At 41.8% G+C, this 24,635-nt stretch overlaps 1 protein-coding gene across 4 annotated transcripts in view; it reads left to right on the forward strand.

Annotated features, from left to right (window-relative positions):
• Window positions 1–866: 866 nt before the first annotated feature.
• Window positions 867–24,635, forward strand: part of LOC138746051 (fatty acyl-CoA reductase 1) — a 143,925-nt gene continuing 120,156 nt past the window's right edge. The window contains exon 1 of one of the 4 annotated variants that reach the window (XM_069903788.1): window positions 867–954. Coding sequence is in view for 2 of the 4 variants with exons in the window: in XM_069903786.1 (XP_069759887.1) it covers window positions 1,498–1,549 (52 nt within the window). In the remaining 2 variants the exon portion in view is untranslated. Of the gene's footprint in view, window positions 955–1,408; window positions 1,550–1,997; window positions 2,143–24,635 lie in introns of those variants that run through there. The other 3 variants (XM_069903786.1, XM_069903785.1, XM_069903789.1) reach the window with 3 other exon arrangements.

The raw sequence follows: 24,635 nt of genomic DNA on the forward strand, positions 1-24,635 counted from the left end.
CCCCCCCCCCAGACTAATTCAGCTGTTTCTGTGTAAAGATCACTTTCCAGACCAGAGAGATGGAGCAGGCTCTGGGCAGCCAGTGGATTTAGGAGGGGTACTGCTGAGATTCTGTGCTGAACAGCTGTCAAATGAGTTGGAACAGATTTTTTAAATTTGTTCTGATTACCAGTAATTGTAAAAGCGATTTAAGATGATTGAAATATTTAAAACTAGTTCTTCAAAAAAGTTTAAATCAAATCACTCGAACACCCTAAATTAAAACAAACGATTAAAAAAAAACATTTAAATATGATAATTCAAAGAAACTTCAATGACCTTTAAACCTCCACCTGATTATCTTCAAAGCTGTCAGTTAAGGGTCCAAGTCGAAGTGCATCCGGACCCTCCGTTCAGCGCAGTTCCCGGCCAGTCCAGCGGCGGAGCGCGGGGGTCTGAAGCACCGTCGGCATTGACCACCCACTCGTGCCGGGGTTGTGCCTGGAGTCGAGCATCCTCGGAGGTCCGGGTAGGCAAGCCACGAGTAGAACCGGCAGCTGTCGCTTCGGGCGACTGGACCCTTTGTCTTGACGTGACCCGTGATTTCTTATCACTGAGTTTAATAGGGAAACTCATCAATTCCATGTGTTGTGGGTTGTTTTTTGTTTTAAAGTATAAATGTCTGATGAAAGGTATCCGCGAAGATTCTAGCTGGATTCAGGGCAGGTTTAATGCCGTTAGAAGTGGTTTGCAAAGACTACAAGTCCCAGAGCAAGCGGCTGCCGGCGCTCTCGCTCTCCTTCTGTACGAGGAGGGTTTGAACGGCGCTCGGCGGAGACTGGCTGGTGCGAGAGTCTGGGAACACGGCGCCTGCGCTGCGGGTGGAGCAACCAGGGCGGTAGCGGCAGCCTCCTCGGCTGCGACGATCGCTCTTGTTGGCTTCGGGCGAGATCGCAGCAGCGCTTCATGCACACGGTAAGGACTCACGCCCGCCTATTATTCTCCTTTCTGGACACGGAGCTCACCTGTTCTTCAACCCCCTCCCCTCCCCAAGCCGGGAGATGCCTCTCATCTCCTGCGAGAGTCAGGAATGCAGAGAGCGTGCCATCGGATGGGCGAATATGGATACATTTCGTCGTTGACCCGACTATGCAGTGGGGGGCTTTTTTAAATAGAAGATGCTGAACAATACGGATTGCAGGAAGTGGGTGCAAAACTGAAAGATGTTCTACACCCATGGCCCGCGGTGATGGTTTTGGGGGTGAAGACTCCAGCCCGGGCGTGGACCTGCTGCAGATGGCTGGACGTGGTGGACCACTGGCCACCCCGACCATTTCCTTCGGCATTCCACGTGTTCTATTTAACGATACGAATAAACGCCGTTCTGTGACTTCCACTTTCGGAGTCCCCACCCACAATACTGACAATTTGATTGTCCTTCCTTCTCCCCCCCCCATCTACATTCTGTATAATACGGGGAGAAAAGATGCCACACGCTGAACGAATTACTAACGGGTGATGAGGACCGTCTTCAGCACCGACATCTCTTTATTCCCGCAGCTCGTTGAAGGTTCGTGTCGGTCGGCGTGGTTCACCCCCACCCCCCGTACAGTTCTGTTGTCGTCAGTATTTCGCTGTTTTAACCTCCCGTGAAGTTATTTTCAGGAACGTGCAAGGCCACTCCATTCCCCCCCCCCCCGAGCTTTTTCTTCACTGTCATTCAAATTGTAAGCGGGAGAACTTTGCGGTAAACGGGGAAGGCTCAGCGGAAAAAGGAGGCGAGCACTCCAGTTATACGTCTTGTGTGCTGGGGGCTGATGACATCTGTCTGGGTTGAAGGAAACCGTACGGATGCACCCAAAGATGTGTTTAAATTCGTCTCTAGCAGCTGTTTTGGGGAAGGAGAAGAAGACATTATTTTTATCTCGTGAAAACCATTTTTTTGCATTTAACAAACCGTTTGAGTGGATTAAGGATGTGTCTGGGGTGACTGCGCTGTAGTGGGGCGGTGCCTTCCGACTTTGTTTTGCAGTTTCCTGAATGTTGCTGTGTGCAGGGTAATAACCAACACCGCAGATTTAATCAAACACCGAGAAGGAGGAAAGAGCAGTTGCGAGAATCCTCAGCTGGCAAAGAATTGCTGCAGGTCAGGCAGCGTCTCAGGTCAGGAATGGTCATTCAACATTGCAGATTTGGTCCTTTCCTCAAGGTGCAGGGGTGTGAAATTAAAATACAAGGGGCTGGGGAGGGAGAAGCTAGGGAGAGGAGGGGAGAGGAGGGGAGAGGAGGGGAGAGGAGGGGAGAGGAGGGGAGGGGAGGGGAGGGGAGGGGAGGGGAGAGGAGGGGAGGGGAGGGGAGGGGAGGGGAGGGGAGAGGAGGGGAGAGGAGGCGGAGAAACGGGTCGAAGGGGGATGTGGAACAAAAGTTAGAGGGGGGTACTCAGCACGGGAATAGTAAAGAAGAATCAGAATTTATTGTCATGAACAAGGCACAACATTTGGTGTTTCATAGTGAAAACCATCTTACAGCAATAATATTTAAAATAAAGTAGTGCATGAAAAGTAAGACGGTGTCTTTGGTTCATTGATCATTCAGGAATCTGATAGCAGTGGAGAATAGCAGGCCCTTTCAAACTGCCATATAAAATGGGGTTAACTGGGCAATTTGCAAGGTTAGCACCCCAGTTACATGGCAATTTGAAAAGGTCCAACCTGGTCAGAACCCAACTGGGTCCTTGACCTACCTCAGAAGTGGTCAGGGAACCCAGTTAAACTTGCCCAGGTCTACTCCACAGCTGATTTGAAAACAAAAAATGGCAGAACCCCCCCCCCCCACTTACTCCGGTGATGTCAGCACTGCAGAGTTGCATCGCCAGTGTCTGAACATCATGGGTGCGTGACAGGTCACTCACCGTGTCATCGCAAGGGTGGGATCCCCCTTAAATCACCAGGCTGGCAATTTTAAGCAGGTAGGTTCACCTTTGATTTGAAAGGTGCATCCTCCACCCAAGACCCAGTAATCGCACCTGGATCCCAGGAGGGCTACCTGGTTTGAAAGGGCCTGCTGTCTCTGTGCCGTTGAGCGTTCATCTTTAGGCTCCTGTTCCTCCTTCCCGATGGTAGCAGAGTGAAGAGGGTGTGGTCTGGGTGCTGGGGGTATTTTGGGATCGAGGAATGAGATTGAGTTAGGAGGATCCCTAAAATTAGCAAAATCAATGTTTATGCTGGTTTAGAAATTGGAAGGCGACAGAGAGGTTAAAGGGGAACCAGAAGATGTAATGCATTTGGATTTCCAGATGGCAGTTGACATGAAGTGATGGCTTGTGAGTTAAAAATACAGGATTTGGAGGAACTTTGTGATAAGAGAAAGTAGTGACTAACTAGCAGAAATCAGAATCAGGAAAAAGGGTTGTGTTCAGACTGACCAGAAGAGAGTTACAGGGATCAGTGTTAGGCCTCTTTGACAGCTATACTCGTATCATATAGGACAAATGGACTGAGGCCAGATTTGCTGCTGATGTTTTAAAGCAAGTCATGAGGTACACACGAAGCCTGCAAAGGATGTGGATGGATTATACATTTGAATATGTTGATAAATGACATATAACGAGGGAACGTGTGAGGTTGTCCACTTAGAAAGAATGAAATAGCATGTAACTTATCTAAAGCAAATGAGACTACAGAATGTTTTGGTACCAATATTTCTGGGCATCCAGGTCCATGAAACAAACAAGATTGTCTGTAGGCCCTTGGGAAGATTAATGGATTTTTGGTTTGTATTGCAAGGAATATGCTGCTTGGAAGTTTGACAGGGGCCAGGTGAAACGCTACCTGAAATACTCCAAACCAATTTCAATATTTAGCAAAGGATGTGTTGAGAAAGCAGGCCAGAAAGAGACTTTGCCTTTCATCAGACAAAAGAGTTGATGTATCACGGGGGGGGGGGGGGGGGGATAGTTAAGTAGGCGAGTGCTTGTGCTTTTAGGAAAATAGAAAAAAGAAAGATAATGAATAAGATCTCAAAGGAGATGTGGTGTGGATGTTGAGAAGATGTCCCTGAACAGGGATCCCTATATTTGAAGTGGGGTGGGGGGGGGATGAGTTTTGGAAAAGGGAGTGACCATTTCATGTGGAGATGAAGTTTTGGAATTCTCCAGAGAACTGAAGGCAGAGTTATTAAATATTCAAGATGGAGGTGACAATACCATTGAGCTACAATGAGTCATGGGTAAGGGGAGATGATGGGAAAATGGTGTAGGTACAACACTGGATCAGCCTTTATCTTAATGGCAGAACAGGTTCAAGTAACTGATATATACTCCTTGTTATATCCATTGTGATATCCCTTTATTGCAGGAAATGCTGAAAACAAAGGAATGCCTTATCTTATAAGGACATGCTCTCTCTAAATGTAAATGTTTGCCCAGTTGCTGTATGACTAACACTTTCCAAGATAGCTAAAGTAGACTAGATTGGCTCCCAATAAATGTTCTTTTCTGCATTAGCCATTTTAAAGGCTGGTCAAATTGAATCATGTGGGACTGTCCTCACTGGAATTTAGAAGAATGAGAGGAGATACAGTTATGAAAGGCATAGATAAGATAGAGGTAGGTAAGTTGTTCTCATTGGTGGGGAAATAAGAATGTGGGGACAAAGCCTCACGATTCAGGGTAGTAGATTTAGAATGGAGATGAGGAGGAACTGTTTTTCCAAGAGGGTGGTGAATTGAAGCAGTGAAAGTTACCTCAACAAATATATATAAGACAAGGTTGGATAGATTTTTACATAGACGGGGAATTAAGGGATATGAGGGGAAAAGGCAGGAAGATGAGACTCGACAGGCTGGATGGCCTATTTGTGTCCCTATTTCTTATGTTCTTGTCAGTATAATCTTGACAATTCCTCTGTATTTGGTTTTCATGCAACACAATTGTGACTAATTAGATTTCAAATCGAAATAAACGTGATCCTAATGTTGCTCATCAGTATTTATGCACGAATGAGATAAATTTTAGGCCAGTGTGGATAGAGGGTTATTTGCAGAAACTTCGAACTTATTTTTCTAGATGCACTGTCTGGCTCCTCTTTCAAATGCGGTGGGTAAGGTGAAATTCAGAATCTCCTAATGCTTGATACGGACTAAACATGGCTTGTATTTAAATTTTAAACGAGAATTTTGGGAAAGTCCGAGATGTACTTGGTGTACATCAAAGGCAACATTTTTCCCAAGATTCCCTATGAATCCATTGGAACAAACATTTGGGATGGTTGTTTGATTCTAACTTCAGGAACTTGTAGATTCCACGCTATCTGATTTTTTTTTTACATTCAATTTTGAGTAAGGACTTTTATTGAGGGACATTTTACATAATAAAGAGTAAATTGAGGCCCACTTTGTTACCACAGACTGGTGGAAAAATAACTTGATTTCACAAAAACATTGAATACACATGGGATTTTGCAGTGTTCTTTCCTGATGGTATTGCATTCCATCCAATATAGCCTTAACCTAACTGATCAAGCCATGTATTTTCAAATATGAAAGTCTGTGATTATAGTAAAAACACAAAAATGCTGGAGGAACTCAACAGTTCTTGCAGTGTCCCTAGGAGGTAAAGATGTATGTTTCAAGCTTGAGCCTTTCGTCAAGGTAAGAGCATGAAGCAGGCAGCTGAATTAAATGGCTGGGAAGGAAGGGAAGGGGGAGGAGCACAGACAGCTGGTAATTGGACATAGATAGGACAGGAGAAGAATTGTTCAGGTGAAGGGGTGTCTCTTGTCAAGACAGAGCTAAAGAAAAGGAGATGGGGAAGAGAGATAGAGGAAAGGAGAAATAGGTATAGGGGAAGGATAGAGACGGGGAGGCTCATGGAAACCGGAGATCAATGTGAATATCATCTGGTTAGAGGGTTCCCAGTTGAATATGAGGTGTTGTTTCTTCAATTTACAGGTGGTCTCAGTCTGGCATTGCATGAGAGCATGGACAGACATCGTTATAGGAATGGGACGGGGAATTGAAATGGGTTGCCATTGGTGGATCCTTGCGATTGCGGCACCTAAGGTGCTGATCGAGGCATTCTCCCAGTCTACATCTAGTTTCTCTGATGCACCTCAACAGATGCCGTATATGACCCCTGAAGATTTGCACGTGAAATGTAGCTTCACTTTGAAGGACTGCTTGGGGCCCCAAATAGTGGTGAATGAGGAGGTGTGGGGACAAGTGTAGCACTTTTTGCGGTCACGGGTAGGTGCCAAGGAGGCGATTAGTGGGAAGGGAGGAGTGGAGGGGGGAGTGGTTTTAGGTGTCAGAAATTGTGGAGGATGATAATACGTTGATTGTGGGGGAAAATGGAGGGGGGGGGGTAGGTCAGGGTGAAGGGGACCAGGGCAGATATGTGGGTAATGGATGATGCATGGGTGAGAGCCAAGTTGATGGTAGTAGAGGGGAAGTTGGTTTTTTTGAAGGAGGGGGACACCTCAGATGATCTGGCATGAAAGACCTTGTCCTGGAAGCCGATGAGATGGAGGAATTGCGAGAAAGGAATGGAATCCTTACAAGGACAATGTGTGGAGGTGTTGTTGAGGTAGCTATTGGGGGTTGGTGGGTTGTGGAAAATGTCTTAGGAAACAAAGATGGAGAGACTGAGAAAGAGGAGTGTTTCGAGAGATGGACTGAGTAAGTTTGAGGTCAGATTAAAGTGGAGAAGCTCCTCATGGATGTGTAAGGCAGCACCAAAATAATTGACAATGAAGTGGAAGAAGAGTTGAGGAACCTTGCCTGTGCAGGCTTGTAGCATTGGTTGCTCCACCTAACAATGGGTAGGAGTTGGGCAACTGGGCAGTGCGGGGTTGGGAAGCAATAGGAAGATGAAAATATACATTTACAATTTATTCATTTATCTCATTGCCATTGGTCATTTTAAAAATAAATTTAAATTTAGAAATGCAGCGCAGTGACAGTCTTCCAGTCCGCGAACTTGTGCTGCCCCAAATAGACCAATTAACCAGAAACCCTGTACAATTATGAAGGGTGGGAGGAAACTTGAAAGAAGCCCACACAGACGTGGGGAGAATGTACGAACCCCTTGCTGCGAGTGATGGATTGAAATCCAGATCAATGGGGCTGTAATAACTTTACACTAATCACACTTTTTTTAATATAAAAAGATGAGAAATTTTTTTATTGGTGAAAAGTGCTATGTCTATTCAATGTTTATTTTTGTGCAAACAATCAAAATTATTTATAAGCTTCTTTGAAAGAGAGTTATTCAGTTTGGGTTGGGCATTTCAGTTTTTGGTTGTGTGACTGCAAATAACTACGTTTGTTGTTAGAGGGGGATTTTGGAATACCATAGGTAAACTAAGGTCATATTCCAAAGCACTTGTGTGTTTGTTTATTTTGAGAAGCTGAAATTTATAAGTTATTATTCCCATTGAACAGTTTATTTCTCTGTCATTATTCCCTTAATCTGATTGTCAGTAGTACCCTTATTGGTATTGTTTTTAAATATTTGTTGGAAGTTCCTGTCTCACCTGAATAATAAAGACAATGTAATTGTTGTCAATTTCACTGTGCAATGTTGGTACAAATTAAATGGTTTCCATCAACCCAATTGCAAATGTGGGGCTATTATTTCAGCAAGATCTTTCCTTGTGGTTGCATATTTGCAAGCATTGGAGAAATTAGTTAGAAATTGATCGTATTTGGTACATTTTCAAACCAGAGCCACTTTTCCATTTAAGAAAATATAGATTGATGAGTTGTTTTGCACTTTTCTTTGAGGTGACAATATCTGCACATTGTCTAATTTACTGAAGCTTCAGATAACAATGTCGATTGCCACGTTTTTAAAAAAAAACACCTGCCATTTTTAACAGATCTTAATTATAAATTGCTCTGTCGGTGTGAGCATGGCAACATTGCAGTTTCAGAGCTCAGAATGACACTCTTGTCTCGATTTGCAATCTTTCCCATCTCTCTTTTGAAATTTCTGTTAGTGATGTATTTCCCTTCACCTCACTTTCAGTTTACAGTTCCAGCACAAATAGTGTATTTTTTAAAAAATTGGTTTGTTATATTGCTCGGACTTCGTCATAGGCAGTTGAAAGTGGTGGCAATCTCTGACATCAGATTGCACAAGTATGGAATTCTAGAAACTAAAGTTTCTATTTAGTTATTCTAAGGGAGCCTATTGTGTAGTCTGACTTTTAAAACAATTGAAAACGATAGGAATAGAATGTTCAGATGGGAATAACCTGCTTAAACTCTAGTTCAGAAAAAAATTGTAAAATTTTTTCCCGGGGGAAAAAAAATAATATTGGACAGTGAACAATATATTTAGATTTTTAAAACTATTTATATTGATGTTGATCCAATTTTTATTACACTTGCTATGTATGATTTTTAGATTTCAATTTCCCCTCACCCTAGATTTGCCAATGGGTATCAATACACCTTACTGCAATACTGCTTAAAAAAGATACATCAAAATAAAGTAAATATCTTGGAATAGTTAACCTGATTGGATTGTGGGAATGTATTGCATCAGTCTACATGGCTTGTTTTTTTTAAATAGCCGTTTTACACTACTAAATTGGTGTGTCAGCAACCCGTGTTTAAGGCCAGATTGGATTGGATTGGAGCATTCACACTGAACTAAGAAAAGCTGGTTCAGTGCAACCTTTTATTTGGGGACCTGGCTTCCCAGTGTAAAAAGAGGCAAGACCTGCAGCTTTACAGTGTTGGCATCCCACGAAGGCGGGTAAGCCTTTTACATTGGAGCTGATGCAAAATGCTTAGTCTCTGATACTACTACCTTGGCAGGTAAATACCAGGATGAAAATGACACCCACCCCCCCCCCCCCCGCCAACAAATCAAGCGTTCATCCTGTTCACACAGGTAAGTGAAGCAGTAAAAGGTGGTTAATTAGTTTTTCAAGGACAGTGTAAAAGAGCCTAATGTATGGGCATTCTTTGGTAGGCACAGTGGGCCCTCTGTCACCTAACACCATTTCTGGCTTTGATCATTTAGATAGGGTTTGATCTTATTTACTGCAAGCTATAGATAAGCATGGCAGAAGCAGCAACAAAATAAACAGGAAGCTGAAATTAAAATATGAGATCCCATATTCAGATGATCAGATCAAACCTCTGGTGTCCTGTTTAATTAAACTGAACTTCATGAATCGTCAATGCAGTAAAACGCCGATAATTCAGCTCATCAGATAATGTTCCAATTCCATTTGGTCCTTTTTACCCATTTCCTTTTCACTCACCTGATTCTGTTACCAATGCTCCCTTCTAATGTGATTCATTGGAAGATTTAACATTCTACTGACTTTTTTAAAAAATTGAACAGAAAAAATGTGTTTATGTATTTACATTTAGAAAAATCTGGTCTTGAAAATGTGCAAATCCAGCACCACTGAAGTGCATGGGTGCAGTTCTGTTTGCCTTAATACAGGAAGATATTGAGGCTTTGGAAAGGGTGCAGAGGTGGTCCATAATCATGTTGCTTGGATTGTAGAGCATCAGAATAAGGAGAGATTGAACAATTTTGAATTGTTTTCTCTGGATCATCAGGCAAAGGAGCAACCTGATAGGTTATAAAATTGAGAAGTATAGTTAGGGTAGATTGGTTCTTTCCCCCAGGGTAGAAATGTAAAACTCCAGAGGGTATATGTATAAGGTGTGAGAGAGAGAGTTTGGATTAGATTTGCCTTGCTCTCAATTTCACCAAAACCGAGGAGCTGATTGTTGTCTTCAGGAAGAGAAAACCACAAAGCATGTCAGTGCCTCTACTTCCACAGGACTTTGTGGAGGTTGGATATGACACCAGACACCCTGCCAAATTTTTACTGATGTGTAGTGAAAAGTGTGCTGACTGGCTGTATTGTGGTCTGGTATGGGATGTCAAGACCCCTGAGCATAAAGCTCTGCAAAAAAAAAGTAGTGGACACAGCCCAGAACATCACAGGCAAAGCCCTCCTCACTATCGAGAGCATCTGCAGGGAACACTGCCATCAGAGAGCAGCAGCGATCATCAAGGATCCACATCGCCCAGCCCATGCTCTGTTCTCGCCGCTGCCATCAGGGAAGAGGTAGAGGTGCCACAAGACTCGCACCACCAGACTCAGGAACAGCTGCTACCCTTCACTATCAGACTCCTCAACAACCGGCTCCATCAGGGACTCATTTAAGGACTCTTACTTGTGCACTTCATTGACTTTTATATATTGTCTCTGTATTGTGCAGTTTGTTTACATTCATTATCGGTTTACAGTTCTTTATTTGTTTACATGTGTAGTTATGTAATTTTTTGCACTACCAATAAGTGGTAATTCTGCCTGGCCTGCAGGAGAAAGAATCTCAGGGTCGTATGTGATGCTATGTATGTACTCTGACAATAAATTTGTAATTTTTTTTAGTTTTTAGTAATTGATCGATGCGTAGGACATGGGCGCATGAAAACGAAGGAAATGCAAGCACATGGGATTGGGTTAATTTGGATGCAGGCTGGGAGATCGTTTTATTGAGAACCTTTGATCAGTCTGCTGCAATGGTCGGGACATGCCTGTGGCCAACCATTTCAATTCTGCGCCCCACTCCCACGCTGACATCTCTCTCAAAGGCCTCATGCACTGCCAAACTGAGGCTTCCCACAAATTGGAGGAACAGCACCTAACATTCTGTCCAGGCTCTCTCCAACCAGCTGGCATTAGCATTGACTTCACGGTTTCTGTTGGGCCCCTCCCCACTCTTTCTTTCCTCATCCCTCTAACTTCCTTTCTCTATCCCCCACTCCCTTCCCTCTTCAGAGAGCTATCCTTCCCTTCCCCCATCTCTTCCCTGTTTTTTTCCTCTTCTGTCCTCCCACCAATATCCATCTATGATCTTTTGTCTGTGTTCTTCGCGCACCCCCCCCCCCCCCGCCACCATTTTATTCAGGCACCTGCTTGCTTTTTGCTCATACCTTGGGCCTGAAACATTAGTTATGTATCTTTGCCAAAAAGAACGTTGTGTGATCTGCTGAGCTTCTCCAGTACTTTTGTGTATTAAATGGCATCTTGGCCTTCATTTCAATAGGTTAGTGTTGTTGCAATTGTGCAGGGTGCTGGTATAGCCTCATCTGGATACTACATAGAGTGTTGCCTAAAAACATATATAGTTACATTGGAAGAAGTGCAAACGAGACTTGTCATGCTAACTCCTGGGATGAAAGGGCTGGCCTAAATAGTTTGGGCTTGTATTCCTTGGAGTTTAGAAGGATGTGGAATAACTTTATTTAAACATACATGATCCTTGGGGGAATTTGACAGGGCAGATGGGATGTTTTCACTTGAGGCAGAATATTAAACAAGCAGACATAACTACAAGATAAGGGGCGGCTCATTTAAAATTGAAGTACCTAGTGAGTGGAATGTTTCTGGAATTCTCTGCTTAAGTGTGTGGTGGAAGCTTGAACTGGCACAGAAGAGGAATTGAGATCAACATTGATCAGCCATGCTCATATTAAGAGTCTGATGCCCTCCAACTGTTCCTACTTTACAAAAAGAATGTCGCTGTTGAGAGCCAATCATCTTGGATTCAGGACATTGTTTCAAGAGTTCATTGATGCTATTTGCTAAGGACCGTTGCCCATCTTCATTTGTTTTTATCAATGATGTTTGTTCATCTTTGCTTGTATCCTTTTCCTTAATATCTCGGTTAATGATATCCAGCAGAATGAGTAATCTACAGTTTTGCCTTGATGAGTAGCAAGTAAAATTCATGTCACATGTGCAAGGCAAGGATGGTGTTCAGCAAGGGAGAATTGAACCACCACTTGATATTCATTGTTACCTCCTTTTCATCTTCAGTATGGCATGAGAGTAATGGCGTATTTTTCATTTATCTGGGGAGTGCCCTATCAATAATAATCAAAGCTCAAATGGTATTCTGTACAAAGCTGCTGTCTATTTGATGCTGTTTTTCCATCTGAGCTATTCCATTAATACAGATACACAGATGTGTATGCAATCCACAAAGTGCAATGTAGCAACTTACCAAGACGACTTTAACACCATCTCTCTAATGCAAAAGTTCTTCTCGTTTAGAAGGACAAAGAAACAGCTGTATCTTCTTGACATGGATGTATCTTGATCATGTATTTTTTCAAATCCAGCAATGTGAAAAGTCATTTGGCTGAGTTCCTCATGTATAAAACAACTGTGTCAATTGTCAACTTTTTATTTGGAGTGATTCTTGTAACTTATGAAAATTTGGAGAAATTACTGACTTAGTTAAGAAGACGAAAGCAAAACTCATGGAAGTGTTTGTGTTTCCTAAATTAACATTTCCTCATACCTTGTTGTTAGTATAGGCCTACAATTACTATAACAACAGAAATAGGGTATTCAGCCCATCGAGTCTGCCCTGCTATTTAATCATGATCATTTTGTGGCCCAGACCCACTGGCTGGTCTTCTCCCCATAGCCTTTGATGTCCTAATCAAGAATCTAACAATCTCTGCCTTAAAAAAATGACTTTGAATCCACACTGCCTGATTTACCTCCTTCTGGAAGAAGAAATTCCTCTGCATCTCTGTTCTAAGTGGATGGCCTTCAACCCTGAAGTTGTGCCCTCTTTCCTTGGACTCTCCCACCATGGGGGGGGGGGGAACCTTTCTATGTCTACTCTGTCCATGCTTTCCAACGTTTAAAATGTTTCAATGAGATTCCCCACTTTCTTTCCACCCCCCCCCCACTGCCTCAATTCTCCTAAATTCCAAAGAGTACAAGCTAAGAACTGTACTGAGTCCCAGTGAAGAGGGCTCCTCGTATGATAACCTTTTCCTTCCCAGAATTGTCCTTGTGAACCTCCTCCAAATCTTCTCCAATGCCAGCACATCCTTTCTTAAATGAAGAGCCCAAACCTGCTCTCAGTGCTCAAACTGAGGTCTCATCATTGCCTTTATAGAGCCTCAACATTACATTCCTGATCTTGTATTCTATTCTTCTTGAAATAATTGCCAGCATTGCCATTGTGCCAATTTGATGATTTGTTTTTCCTCTTGTGTAAATTTTCAAAGAGCCGAATAGTTAGATCTGTACCTTGCGCAGTTCGATAGCTGGAAAGCAAATGCTCTGTAGTTGACCTACATTCATTCAGATATGAAAAAAATGCATAGAGCCATAGAACATTACGGTGCAGAAACAGGCCCCTTCGGCCCTTCCAGTTTGTGCAGAACCATTTTTTTTGCCTAGTCCACTGATCTACAGCCAGTCTATAGCCCTCCATACCTTTCCCATCCATGTACTGTCCAAATTCTTCTTAAATGTTCACATTGAGATAAATTTAAATTTTGGGGCTTGTGACAAACCTTTAAATTGTTTGCTTCACAGTAATGGTAAGATTTCTATGTACTGTGAAATTTAACATTTGGAGCCATCGCCTTTAGTTTTGTCAATAATCAGATTGTAATTTATAACCAAGCTTTGCAACAGAATGCCTGATTCTTTTTCATTTAGCCAGTTTAAATAGAATCTTGATTCCAGCTTTTAGGTGGCTGTATATTTTTACCGTTTGCTAAACTTTAAAAAAAAAATTGGTAGTGGTCGCAGCCTGATTGACCAAACTAGTAGTGCAATATTTCGTCAATCCCATAATCACCTTTTAACACTAAAGTATTGGACTTGATTTATGACATTCAATATTTATAATCTGAAATATTGCATAGGAATTGACATGAGTGACTTTTCATGAGTTTATTGTTTCTCCACGCTTCCTGTTGGAATATTGAAAAGTTATAATGGATGCATATTAGTTCAATTTTCTAGTAAAACATAACACAGAAGCACTGGTTGATTTTTGTCCTTTCTATTTTAGTTGTACAATTATTTTTATTCAATTTTTGGGATCTGGGTATCATTTGTCCATCTCTAAATGTCTCTTTAAGAAGTGGTTTTTGAGTTGCTGCTTTGAACCATTGTCCTTTGTTGGAGAAGTCATGAGGTTAGGCAGTGCTGTCAGAGTGCCCTTTTGTAAGGTATACAATGGGTACTGATGGGGGAGGGAAAGACTATTTAGGATGCTCGGAGTCGCAGTCAAGAGGGCTCTGTTGTCCTGGATGGCACTGACTAAATTGAATGGTGTGTGCACTATCATGCAGGGGCAATTCCATTGCACTGCTGGTTTGTACCTAGTTGATATTAGGGGTAGGGTGGGGCGAGAAGGAATGCCAATAACTGAGCCACTTACCACAGGATACCCAGCCTCTAACCCATTTTTGTTATGGTGTTTGTGTTTCATCCATTTGCATTTCTGTCAATGCTGACCCACCAGATGTTGTTTTGAGAGATGGAGGGGCTGTGATGCTTGGTGATGGAAATGCCATTGAATGTTAAGAGTTAGGTGGTTAGAAACTCTCCTTGGAAATGGTGATTGTGTGGCAATTCAGAGCACAGATGTTACAAGTCACTTTGCATCTCATGTCTGAATGTCATCTGTTTTGCTGCACATGGTTAAGTAGAAGGGTTGCAAATGGAATTGAACATCGTGTAATCATAAGGACACTAGTCCCATTTCTAATTGATGAAACAAATATTGTCATTTGCACCATAACCATGGCACTTATGTTGGGGGGGGGGGGGGAATTATAATTCAAATACAGTAAACCTCAATAGTCTAACATCTGATGCTTCAGAAACCTTAATGGACTTGTATCTGGCTTGTGCATTGGTCTGGAGTGAGAGTAGAGGGATGCACGTTAGTACCAAAAAGTGCTGGAGAAACTTGGAGATCACGCAGAGGGATACACAAGACAGGTGTGGTGCGTCGGCAGAGGTCTGGACTGAGGTCTAATGGTGTGGCCACTGTCGGGAATGTGAGTGGCTTTGCCAGGACTAGGATCCGGTGTCCTTGTATGCTTCCCACACCTGATAAACTCACTGAATTACCCAAAGATGTATTATTACTGTGTGATTATACACAAGTGAAGAGTCTGTTTGGTCATTAATTGGAGTAACATCCACTATTTTGGAAAGTCTTGTCATCTGACACTGTGAAAGCCCCAAAGTGCCCCCAATATCAGAATTGTATTGTTATTTTTTTGAATTTTTAATGAATTTTTTTTAACAAACCATTATCGGCATTATCAATATTACCAGTATCGGCATTGACTACAATTTACAATTCTATGCAAAATTTTCTGCAGAGTTCAAGCTCTTTGTTTCCCCCCCCCCCCCTCCCACCCTCAACATTTAACACTTAACTAACCATAGTTACACACAGCATTCAAGACCCTTACAACAAAGGATGAAACATGTATCAGGGTTTTATGCTCAGGCTGTTTTCTTCTTGACTTTTCCTGGTTGGGTTTGGATGGGATGGACCCCCCTGCCCCACTGATTGAGGTAGGGAGGTGAGGCACAATGGTCTATAATTGTGCTCCTTTGGAATTTAAGTACAGTTGCCACATTTTCAAAAAAGGTGTTATATTTTTTTTCTTGTAAGTAATTTTCTCCAGGGCAACATAGCTTTGCATTTCCATGTTCCAGCGAGTAATCCTCAGACAGGAGTCAGACTTCTAGGTAACTGCCATGCACTTCCTGGCCACTGTCAATGTGATAATTACGAATTGGATATGAAATATGGACAGATTCATTATGTCCATCATGTTTCCCAACAGGAACAACTCTAGGTCCTGAGGGAATTCTTTACCTATAATTTTTTTCTAGGACTTGGCCTAGTTCCACCCACAAGAGTCTCCGCACAAAGGGCCCTGTCACAATGCCACATCTGAAGCATTGTTCTGACAATTCTGGTTTGGATTTGTTCAATTTTTGCGGCATCAGGTACAGCTGGTGTAGAAAGTTGTACCAGCCTGTACCACGCATTGATGATTACAGTCATACTGGCCTGACACAGGTTATCAGATGTTATTCCTAGGTCCGACTCCCACATCTGCCTTGATTTGTGAAGGTCTGGTTTAGGTCCTTCTGCTTGGAGCAAGAAATACATTACCGAGATGAACTTCCATGTGTTCCCCCTTCGAATCAGGGCTCTATGTCACTGCATGCTGGTAGGCCCATAGGTGGACCTAATTTGTCCTGCAGAAAAGATCTTATCTGAAGGTAGCAGTGGAATGTCTTATTTGATAAATCATAGTTATTCCTGAGTTCAAACGACATTAGCTCCCCCGCTCAAAACAGTCCTCTATACACCTGACGCCATTACGATGCCAGGTGTCCAGGATATTGTTACCTACTGTCAATGGTATTAATCTATTTAGAGTCGGGGTGTTTTTGGGGACAGCCCCACTTTGATTCCTAAATATTGGTTAATTTTATTCTAAATGGAGATTGTTTGTTTTGGTATGGGGCTGTCTGTTTTCCCGGATAACAAGTTGGCATCCCATTTATAAATAAAGTTCTCTGGTAACTTCTCACCTACCCCATGCAGTCAATTTGTGCCCAGGATGGTACACCTCCCCCTTCAAAGAGTGAAGTGGTGTATCTCAACTGGGCTGACCAACAGTATTTCTTGAAGTCTGCCATTTGTAATCCACCCATACTGTAATCCCAGGTCAATTTTTCCATAGCAACCCTGGCTACCTTTCCAATTCTATAGTATATCCTTATTCGTGAGAGCAAATTTTGGAAGAATCCTGGGGCAACACCATGGGCAATGTCTGGAAGAGGTACTGAAGTCTTTGCAACACATTCATTTTCACACAGTTGACCCTGCCCACTAAAGTTATGGGCAGGGACATCCACCTCAATTCTCCTAAGGGGATCTAGTTTTATAGAAATTATTTAAGTTATTGTCTATTCTGACTCCTAGGTATTTGATCCTGTTTTATGGCCACTTTGAATAACTCTTCTTGATATTGACTATAATCCCTCTTAGTAAGTGGCATAGTTTTGCTCTTGTCCCAATTAACCTGGTACCCGGAGAATGAGTTTGGACAATGAGTTTGCTGGTCTGTCAGATATATCAGTATGTCATCAGCAAATAAATTGATTTTGTGTTCTTCCAGGCCTATTATAAACCCTTGATATCTGGATCCTGGCAAATGGCTTCGGCCACTGGCTCCTTGGCTAAATTCCTTAAAAAAAAAACACTCAGGTAGAAACCCATACACCCCTGGAGTCTTGTTAGTCTGCAGCACATTCAATGCTTTCCCTATCTCTTCTTCCATGAAGGGAAGATCTAGGACTTCCTGTTCTTCTGGGTCTAAATTTGGTAACTCTAATTTAGACAGGAACTCTGTCTTTATCGTACCCCACCTATCAATTCTTATTTATGTAAACCCTCATAGAATTCCCTGAAGATCTCAGTAATCTCTTTTGGTTTGTGCGCGATTTTGCTGTTCCCAGTTTGTATTGCATTGATCATCCATGAGGCCCGTTCTATCCCTAACTGCTAAGAGAGGACTTTGTGGGTTCTCTCCCCCAGTTCATAGTATTTTTGTTTTGATCACATTATGGCCTTTTCCATACTCTGTTTGGAGTGTACTGTATTCCTGTTTTTGTCCTCTGAACCTTTTTTTTTGTAAATCCTTTTCTAGATGAGTAATTTCCTGTTCTAATTCATCCACCTCCCTCTTTTTTACTCTTTTGGTTTGTGCAATTATTTGATCTCAAATATGCTTTGAGCATATCCCACAGGAGGAATTTATCTGGGGTAGAGTTACAGTTGGTTTTGCAGAACATGTCTATCTGTACTCTTTTAAAACTACAAAACTCCATGTTCATTAACAGCAACGTATTAGGACTTCATCAGCATACCGTATCCTGCTTTTGTTGTTAATCTCAGAGATGAATGATCTGAGAGAAGTCTCGCTCTGTACTCTGTCCTCCATGATCCTACCCACTACATGGGCTGAAGCTTAAAAAATCTATTCTAGAGTAGGAGTCATGTTGTTTTGAGTAGAAGGAATAATCCCTCTCACTTGGATGTTTCCGCCTCCACACGACTATCAAGTTCAGCTCCTTCATACAGCCAATGGTAGCCCTTTCCACCTTTGTTTTATTTTCTTTGTTGACTTGATTTAAGACAGGATCCAGATAATAATTAAAATCATCCTGACGAAGATGTTCTCTTTTCCTTCTGCCAATCCCAGGAAAACGTCTTGTATGAACTTTCTGTCATCAAAGTTCGTGGCATGCACGTTTACGAAAGTCCAGGATTCTGAATATATCTGGCAGTGCAGCATTACAAAAATCTTCCTGTTCTGTCTGTGATCGCATTCGTTACTCTCACTGGAACTCTCTTCCCTATCAGAATTGAGCCAAATGAGGAGGCTATTTGTCCCACTGCTATGCCTTTCCCATTGCTGTCAAAAATTTCCTTCTTGACTCCCCCAACCTGGGCAATACCACTTTCAGGGTGCTCTTGTATCCTTTCTGTTTCTTCAGCCTTTTGACGGGTTCCAGCTTCTTTCTGCTCTTTAAAAGTGCTGCGCTGATGTCAGGGTAGAAGAATACCTTCTACCCCTCTATTTCCATTGATATTTTCCTCTTGCCCATCCCTCCTCCTTGCACTGGCCTGATGCTGTCTCCTAATATTTCTTTCCCTCCCCCCTTGTATGGGCTTGGCCTGGCTTCCACTTAAAAATATTAACATTTAAATACTATTCACTTCAAACCCACTTTGGAAGTGAGTTCCACACTCTCACAGTTCTTTTGGCGTTGCTATCATCATGTATGTGGTCACCTCTACGTCGGAGAGACTGGGTGCAGACTGGGAGATTGCTTTGTTGAGCACCTCGGCTCTGCCCGCCACAATAGTGGGGATCTCCGAGTGGCCACCCATTTCAGTTTCCTATCCCATTCCCTTGCTGACATGTCTGTCTATGGACTCGTGCACTGCTGGACTGAGACTGCCTGTAAATTCTAAGAACAACACCTCGTCTTATGACTGAGCACCCTCCAACTGGATGGTATTAATATTGTTTTCTCTGACTTTCATTTATTCCCCCCCCCCATTGCCTTTCCCCAGCTGTCTATCCTTTCACACAGACAAAATCAATTCTCACCTCCACCCCCATATCATATTCAATCAACACCTTTTATTGATCTGCACTCCTCCCCCAGCCAGCACCGTCTCTGTTCTGAGATTTCCTGTTTATTGCTTATGTTGTTTCTTCCTATAAGAAGGGCTCGGTCCATAATGTTGGCAATATAATCTTCGTCTACAATGGGCTCTGAAAGACCGGCTGATTTCCTCCAGCATTTCAGTGTGTTTTCCTATCACCAAGTAATGACCTCCAGTAATCAAGTGGAAGATTTCAGCAAATACTATTTTTTTTTAATTGTTTTTAAAATATCTTTTTCTCAGTCGAGCCTTGGCATAATTTCAAATGGGTCTTATTTCAAAAATATTATTTATAAATTTTCCACATTTATTGTATGGTACATTGTAATGCCATTCCCATCTAACTTGTGAAATTGAATGAAACATTTCTGAATAAACGGTTCAAGGTTTATTTTTCCAAAGTTTCCATCCCCTCAATGAATGGGGTTTGGAATACCTTAAATAGTGGCCATTCCCATTGAATCCTGGGAGCAGTGAGTCTCTGCTGTATTTAATGCTCAGCTGATCATTATCTCCCTGAGAAGAACTGTAATACCGGAAGAATGCCTATCTTCACAGCTTGGCAAATTTACTCGCAAATCCATTATGCAATATATTTTTATGATGACGTGCATTTAATAAATTATGTTCGTCAAATTATTTTAAAATCATGGTGCCAAACTCAAACTCTTTTTGAGTTTGATAAGCTTACTTGTTTTCTATTTTTGCACAAATGTTGTGATGAGTAATGTCATTACTCAAATCCATTTTGTAAATCGATGAAATATTTATAATACTAAATATTAACTTGATAGTTTTGATTTCTTGTACCTTTAAGTATAGTCCTGTTAGTCCTTAATGGCGCTGTTCCAATCTCAGTCACTTTCTGAATCAACGTTTATTGGATTTTGTTTTTGCTCATTTAATTTTATAGACGTACTTTGCCTTATTCAACTCCTTTGCCAACCTTTGCTCTCTTGCACACTCTTCAATTGTTGGAATATTTTGTGTGCCTTTTCCCCACTCAATTATTCCATCCTTTGGGAAAATTCCATGGTCAGGCAATGTTTAATTGGTTTTTGCCATTTTTCCTGTGCCCAAAACATAACGTTAAATGTTTCCCATTGATTGTGATACTCAGTTGCTGTCCTGCTCATGTGGCCACAATAATTGTACTTCATAGTCATGCAAAAGAGGCAGTCAATTGCTTGTACCCAGAGAGGGCAAGACTTTGCAATCAAAATGTAAATGCCTTAACTGTCAGTTTGCAGTCTAACTGGAATCGTAGCTTTTGTGGCTGCAAGTGGCTCGATTTCTAAACGTTTACGCTGAGGTCAAATGGGTTTAAGAAGTGTTAAGTGTGTCAAGAGAATCTGGCAAACATTTTACAAACAGCACTGTATTTATTTTTGCAAGCTATCCAAAGCTGTATGACCTACTGCCCCTGGACTGTCTTGCCTTGTACCAGAATTTTGTGGGCCCAAGTCCATACCTGAATCAATATTATTTTGTTATTGTCAAAATTGCTGCCCACTGGTGCCTAGTTTGTAGTGCCTAACATTGCTAAATTTCAAATGAATATGATTGAACTTTTTAAAATTGAAAATTCTGGCCTGTGGTTTAAAAATTCGTTGATGCTTTATTAGGTTAGTGCCAACAATCGCACAATGTGGCAGTCACCATTTCGGATGCGAGGTGACCTTAACAAAATTCAGTTGTCCTCTGAACTCGTTCTTGCATGGGCTTTGAAATAATTGTATGGAATCTGGCACCAGGGCTGGATTTGAGTGCAGGGTGGTCAGAAAAGGCTCAGCCAGAAGGGTACTTTCATTAGTTTGGGATCTGCGGAGGACAATTAAGAGCAATGCCTTGGGGTCATTAGTGTGCATCATAATGTTTTGGTGAATTCCCTCCCAGTGGAAAGAATAAACGTGGTTTAATTTATTTTTTTACTTCTGATGTACAGCACAGTAACAGGCCCTTCCAGCCCATCAGCCCATGCTGCCCAATTAACCCACAACACCGACCCTTCTGTTTTTGAAGGGTGGGAGGAAACTAGAGCACCCAGAAGAAACCCTTGCAGACATGGGGAGAACATTCAAACTCCTAAAGCTGGCACCGGATTTGAACCCAGGTGACTGGAGCTGCAACAGTTTTGCGCTAACTGCTATGCTAACCTTGTAGGGTGATGTGCTGCATTAAAATGACAGCATTGCACTGAAATTAAGTAAATGATCACTGCAGCAGAGACCAACCTGTGTTGAAGTCTAGTAAAACATAGTCTTGGTGACTTCATCCAAATCTGTATGCACAGTGTTTTGTGGAAGGCATGGGAGAGGTGCACAAGGAAGCGAAGTTGAAGGACAAATTCACATCTTGGCAAACAAAATATCTGCTGGAGATCTTAAGCGAGGGGAGATGGATAAAGTTGGGGATGGGAGAAAAGTCATCTTCCAGTGAAATGTGGGTTTATTCCAGCATCGGGGCATTCCCGCTGACCGTGGGTGAAATTTTGGGATTTAACTGCATGAGCTGCTGCTTCTCCGTACTGATCTGAATGCAAGTCAATTGGGCAGGAAGCAGCGAGGCAGTTTTGTGCCTCCCACAGCAGCCTGTGATCCTCCTGTGTTAGTTTCCTTGGTGCCGTGGAACTTGGCCAACGGTTATTCCTCAGCGTTCACTGGTGGCTCAAGTCACAAATGAACACTGGCAAGTGCGACAATGAATGTTCTTGAATATTGCACAAGGATGCTCATTCCTTTACATGCATTCTTTTTTTTAATGTCTTTTTGACTTGGGACTTGGGTTTTGACTAACAGCGCAACACTATTACAATGGTAGCAATCGGGACTGGGGTTTGAATCCGGCTCCGGTTTCCTCCCACTGTTCAAAATGTACGGGGGTGTAGGTTAATTGGGTGTAAATTGGGGAGCACAGGCTCGTGGGCCGAAGGGCCTGTTACCATGCTGGATGTCTACATTTAAAAAAAAGAATTTAAATTTTAAAAATTCTTGACTGGAAGTATCAATACTAAGTACGAGTTGTGCTTATTAATGTGCCGTCCTGCAATGTACGGATGAAAAATCTGACCTCCAGAGTCAGCACGATTATTTTTCCCTCATTTATTGTGACAAAAATAATTGATGAAAGCAGTGGGCTGATGTCCTCCCTTATACATTTCCAGTATTCTGATCAGCCAGAAGTGCAGTTAAGTCCAAATATCCTGAAGTTGGGAAGGTTGCTGCAAAGTTGGCTTTTTTTTTGGGCTTACCCAGTTTAAATCTATGTTTTGGCAAAAAATTACAAATATTTACAAATTCCTCTCGGTACAAAATGTCATTGAAATATTACTTATTTTGTATGAGGTGCATAGAAGCTTGAAGAAAAGCCACTGAAAAAGTATTTGTATTATTTCAAAATTGTATCTTAACGATGATGTTGTTTATTTGTGTAGAAATCTTTTATTGGAAGTTGCGGATGTTCATTTTTTTTTTTAAAAAAAGTACTTTGTATTATCACAAAATAGACAACAGATTCTGGAATCTGGAGGGTAGAGCAGAGGGGGAAAAAAAGAATTGTCAACCTTTTTGGTCAGAGCTCTTCATTGAGACATTGAGACTGAGGATATTTTTTGAACTTTCCTGCCCTAAAATTCTTTTTCTCCCACTGCTGCTCAGCTTGATGCGTTCCTCCAGCAGATTTTGTTTTGGTTGGCATTTCCTTATTCATTGTCTATTCAAATTCATTGCCTAGCCGGCTCGAAGTCATCATTGTATGGCAGGATTTCCCTGAACTACTGCCTGACCTGAATTGACATCAAAGAGGATAATGGACTGGCATAAAACCTAACGGGAGGAAGTCGGGGGAACGTGTCCCAGCCCTCATCGAGGGCTCAGTAATGGAGAGGGTCAAGGACTTCAAATTCAACATCTCCGAGGATCTGTCCTGGAGCTTCCTTCCACGTTGATGCAATCACAAAGAAGGCTCGCCAGTGGCTATACTTTGTGAGATATTTGAGGAGATACTGTATGTCACTGAAGACTCTCATAAACTTCTACAGATGTCCTGTGAAGAGCACTCTGGCTGGTTGCATCACTGCCTGGCATGGAGGCACCAAATCTCAGAATGAGAAAAGATTCCAGAGAGTTGTTAACTTGGCCTGCTTCACTCCATTAAGGACACCTACATGAGGCGGTGTCTTAAAGCAGCCTCTATCCTCAGACTCCCCCACTACCCTCTTCACTCTGCTACCTTTGTGGGGTGGAAGAGAAGGAACGGTACAGGAGCCTAATGACGAGAACTCGGCGGCACAAGGACAGCTTCTTCCCCTCAGTCATTAGATTCCTGAATAATCAATGAACCACCAGCACTGCCTTACTTTTCATGGACTATTATTTTAATTTTTTAAATAATTACATGATGGTTATAATATGAAGGTTTGCACTGTGACGCTGCCACAAAACTGAATTTCGTGACTTGTTCATGGCAAAAAATGCTGATTCCAAGCAGAGGGAACTGGCTCTTCAGGCCCCATGATGACTGTGCCAGCCATAATGTCAATTTAAACTCAGCCAATCTGCTTGTTCTTGGACTATTGTTCACAGGCCTGTCTAATTTGGATTTTTTTTGTGCAACTTCCTTCAGAGTCATTAGGAAAATTTGGGCCAATCTTTTCACCAGATTTCTCTGCATCTTTAAATTTCATTTCTTTGTTCATTATAAATTATTCTGGTTCTTCAAATAGAAATAATATTTTTGGGTGAATGGTTTTTAAAAAAAAAAAATTGAATTGAGAAATCTGAACTTTTGATTAGAACAATTTTGGTCTTTGGACATAGCTTCTCATTTGAAATGACTTTTTATTAATCCTTTCCATTTTTATAGTCTTCCATTACCTTTTTTTTTAAAAGAATCTTTGCCTTAAATTCTAAACCACTGAGCACTGCCAAACATTGCATTTAGTTATCCTTTGTTGAAATGCATTCACAAAATTCCTAAATGGAGCAGAAACTAACCTGGTTGTGGATCCTTTCTGCTGGTGCTGAGGTTTTGACCAGGTTTCAAACTAGGCATTAACTTAAAAAAAAATATCGAGTACAGTATGGCAACCTAAACTGCTGTTTTCACCGCATGAACCAACTACTGGCATTCAGTCCATTTGTGTGGTGAAAGAGGAATTCCTAGCAATATTATAGGCCCAGGAAAGAGGTAATTGTAGCTAGCAACCAATTGCAGTAACTATTAGCAAAGGGACCAATCTTTACATTGTCCTTCACTATTTTTCACTGCACAGCTCTTTTCTCATTATTTCCTGAAGTGGGAAATTTCACGTACATGTAAAGGAAGGAACAAATCATTAAATCTTTTCCTATTTTTCAAAGACCTACCCTAAAATCAGTTTGTAAGAATTATTTGAAGTTCTCATTACAGGAACATTAGATTTAGTTCAGTGACTCTCTTGCCTTTTGGGTTGGTTTAGATTTCCAATGAAAGCCACAAATATAAAAATTGAAACAGCTCTAGTACAGTATGAGGAAGTGCTGTATTACCACAGAAGCTGGGTGTTGATTTCCAAATAAATGACCAGGAAAGGGAAGAGT

This window comes from Narcine bancroftii, chromosome 11, assembly GCF_036971445.1.
Source record: "Narcine bancroftii isolate sNarBan1 chromosome 11, sNarBan1.hap1, whole genome shotgun sequence".
NCBI classification, from domain to species: Eukaryota; Metazoa; Chordata; class Chondrichthyes; order Torpediniformes; family Narcinidae; genus Narcine; species Narcine bancroftii.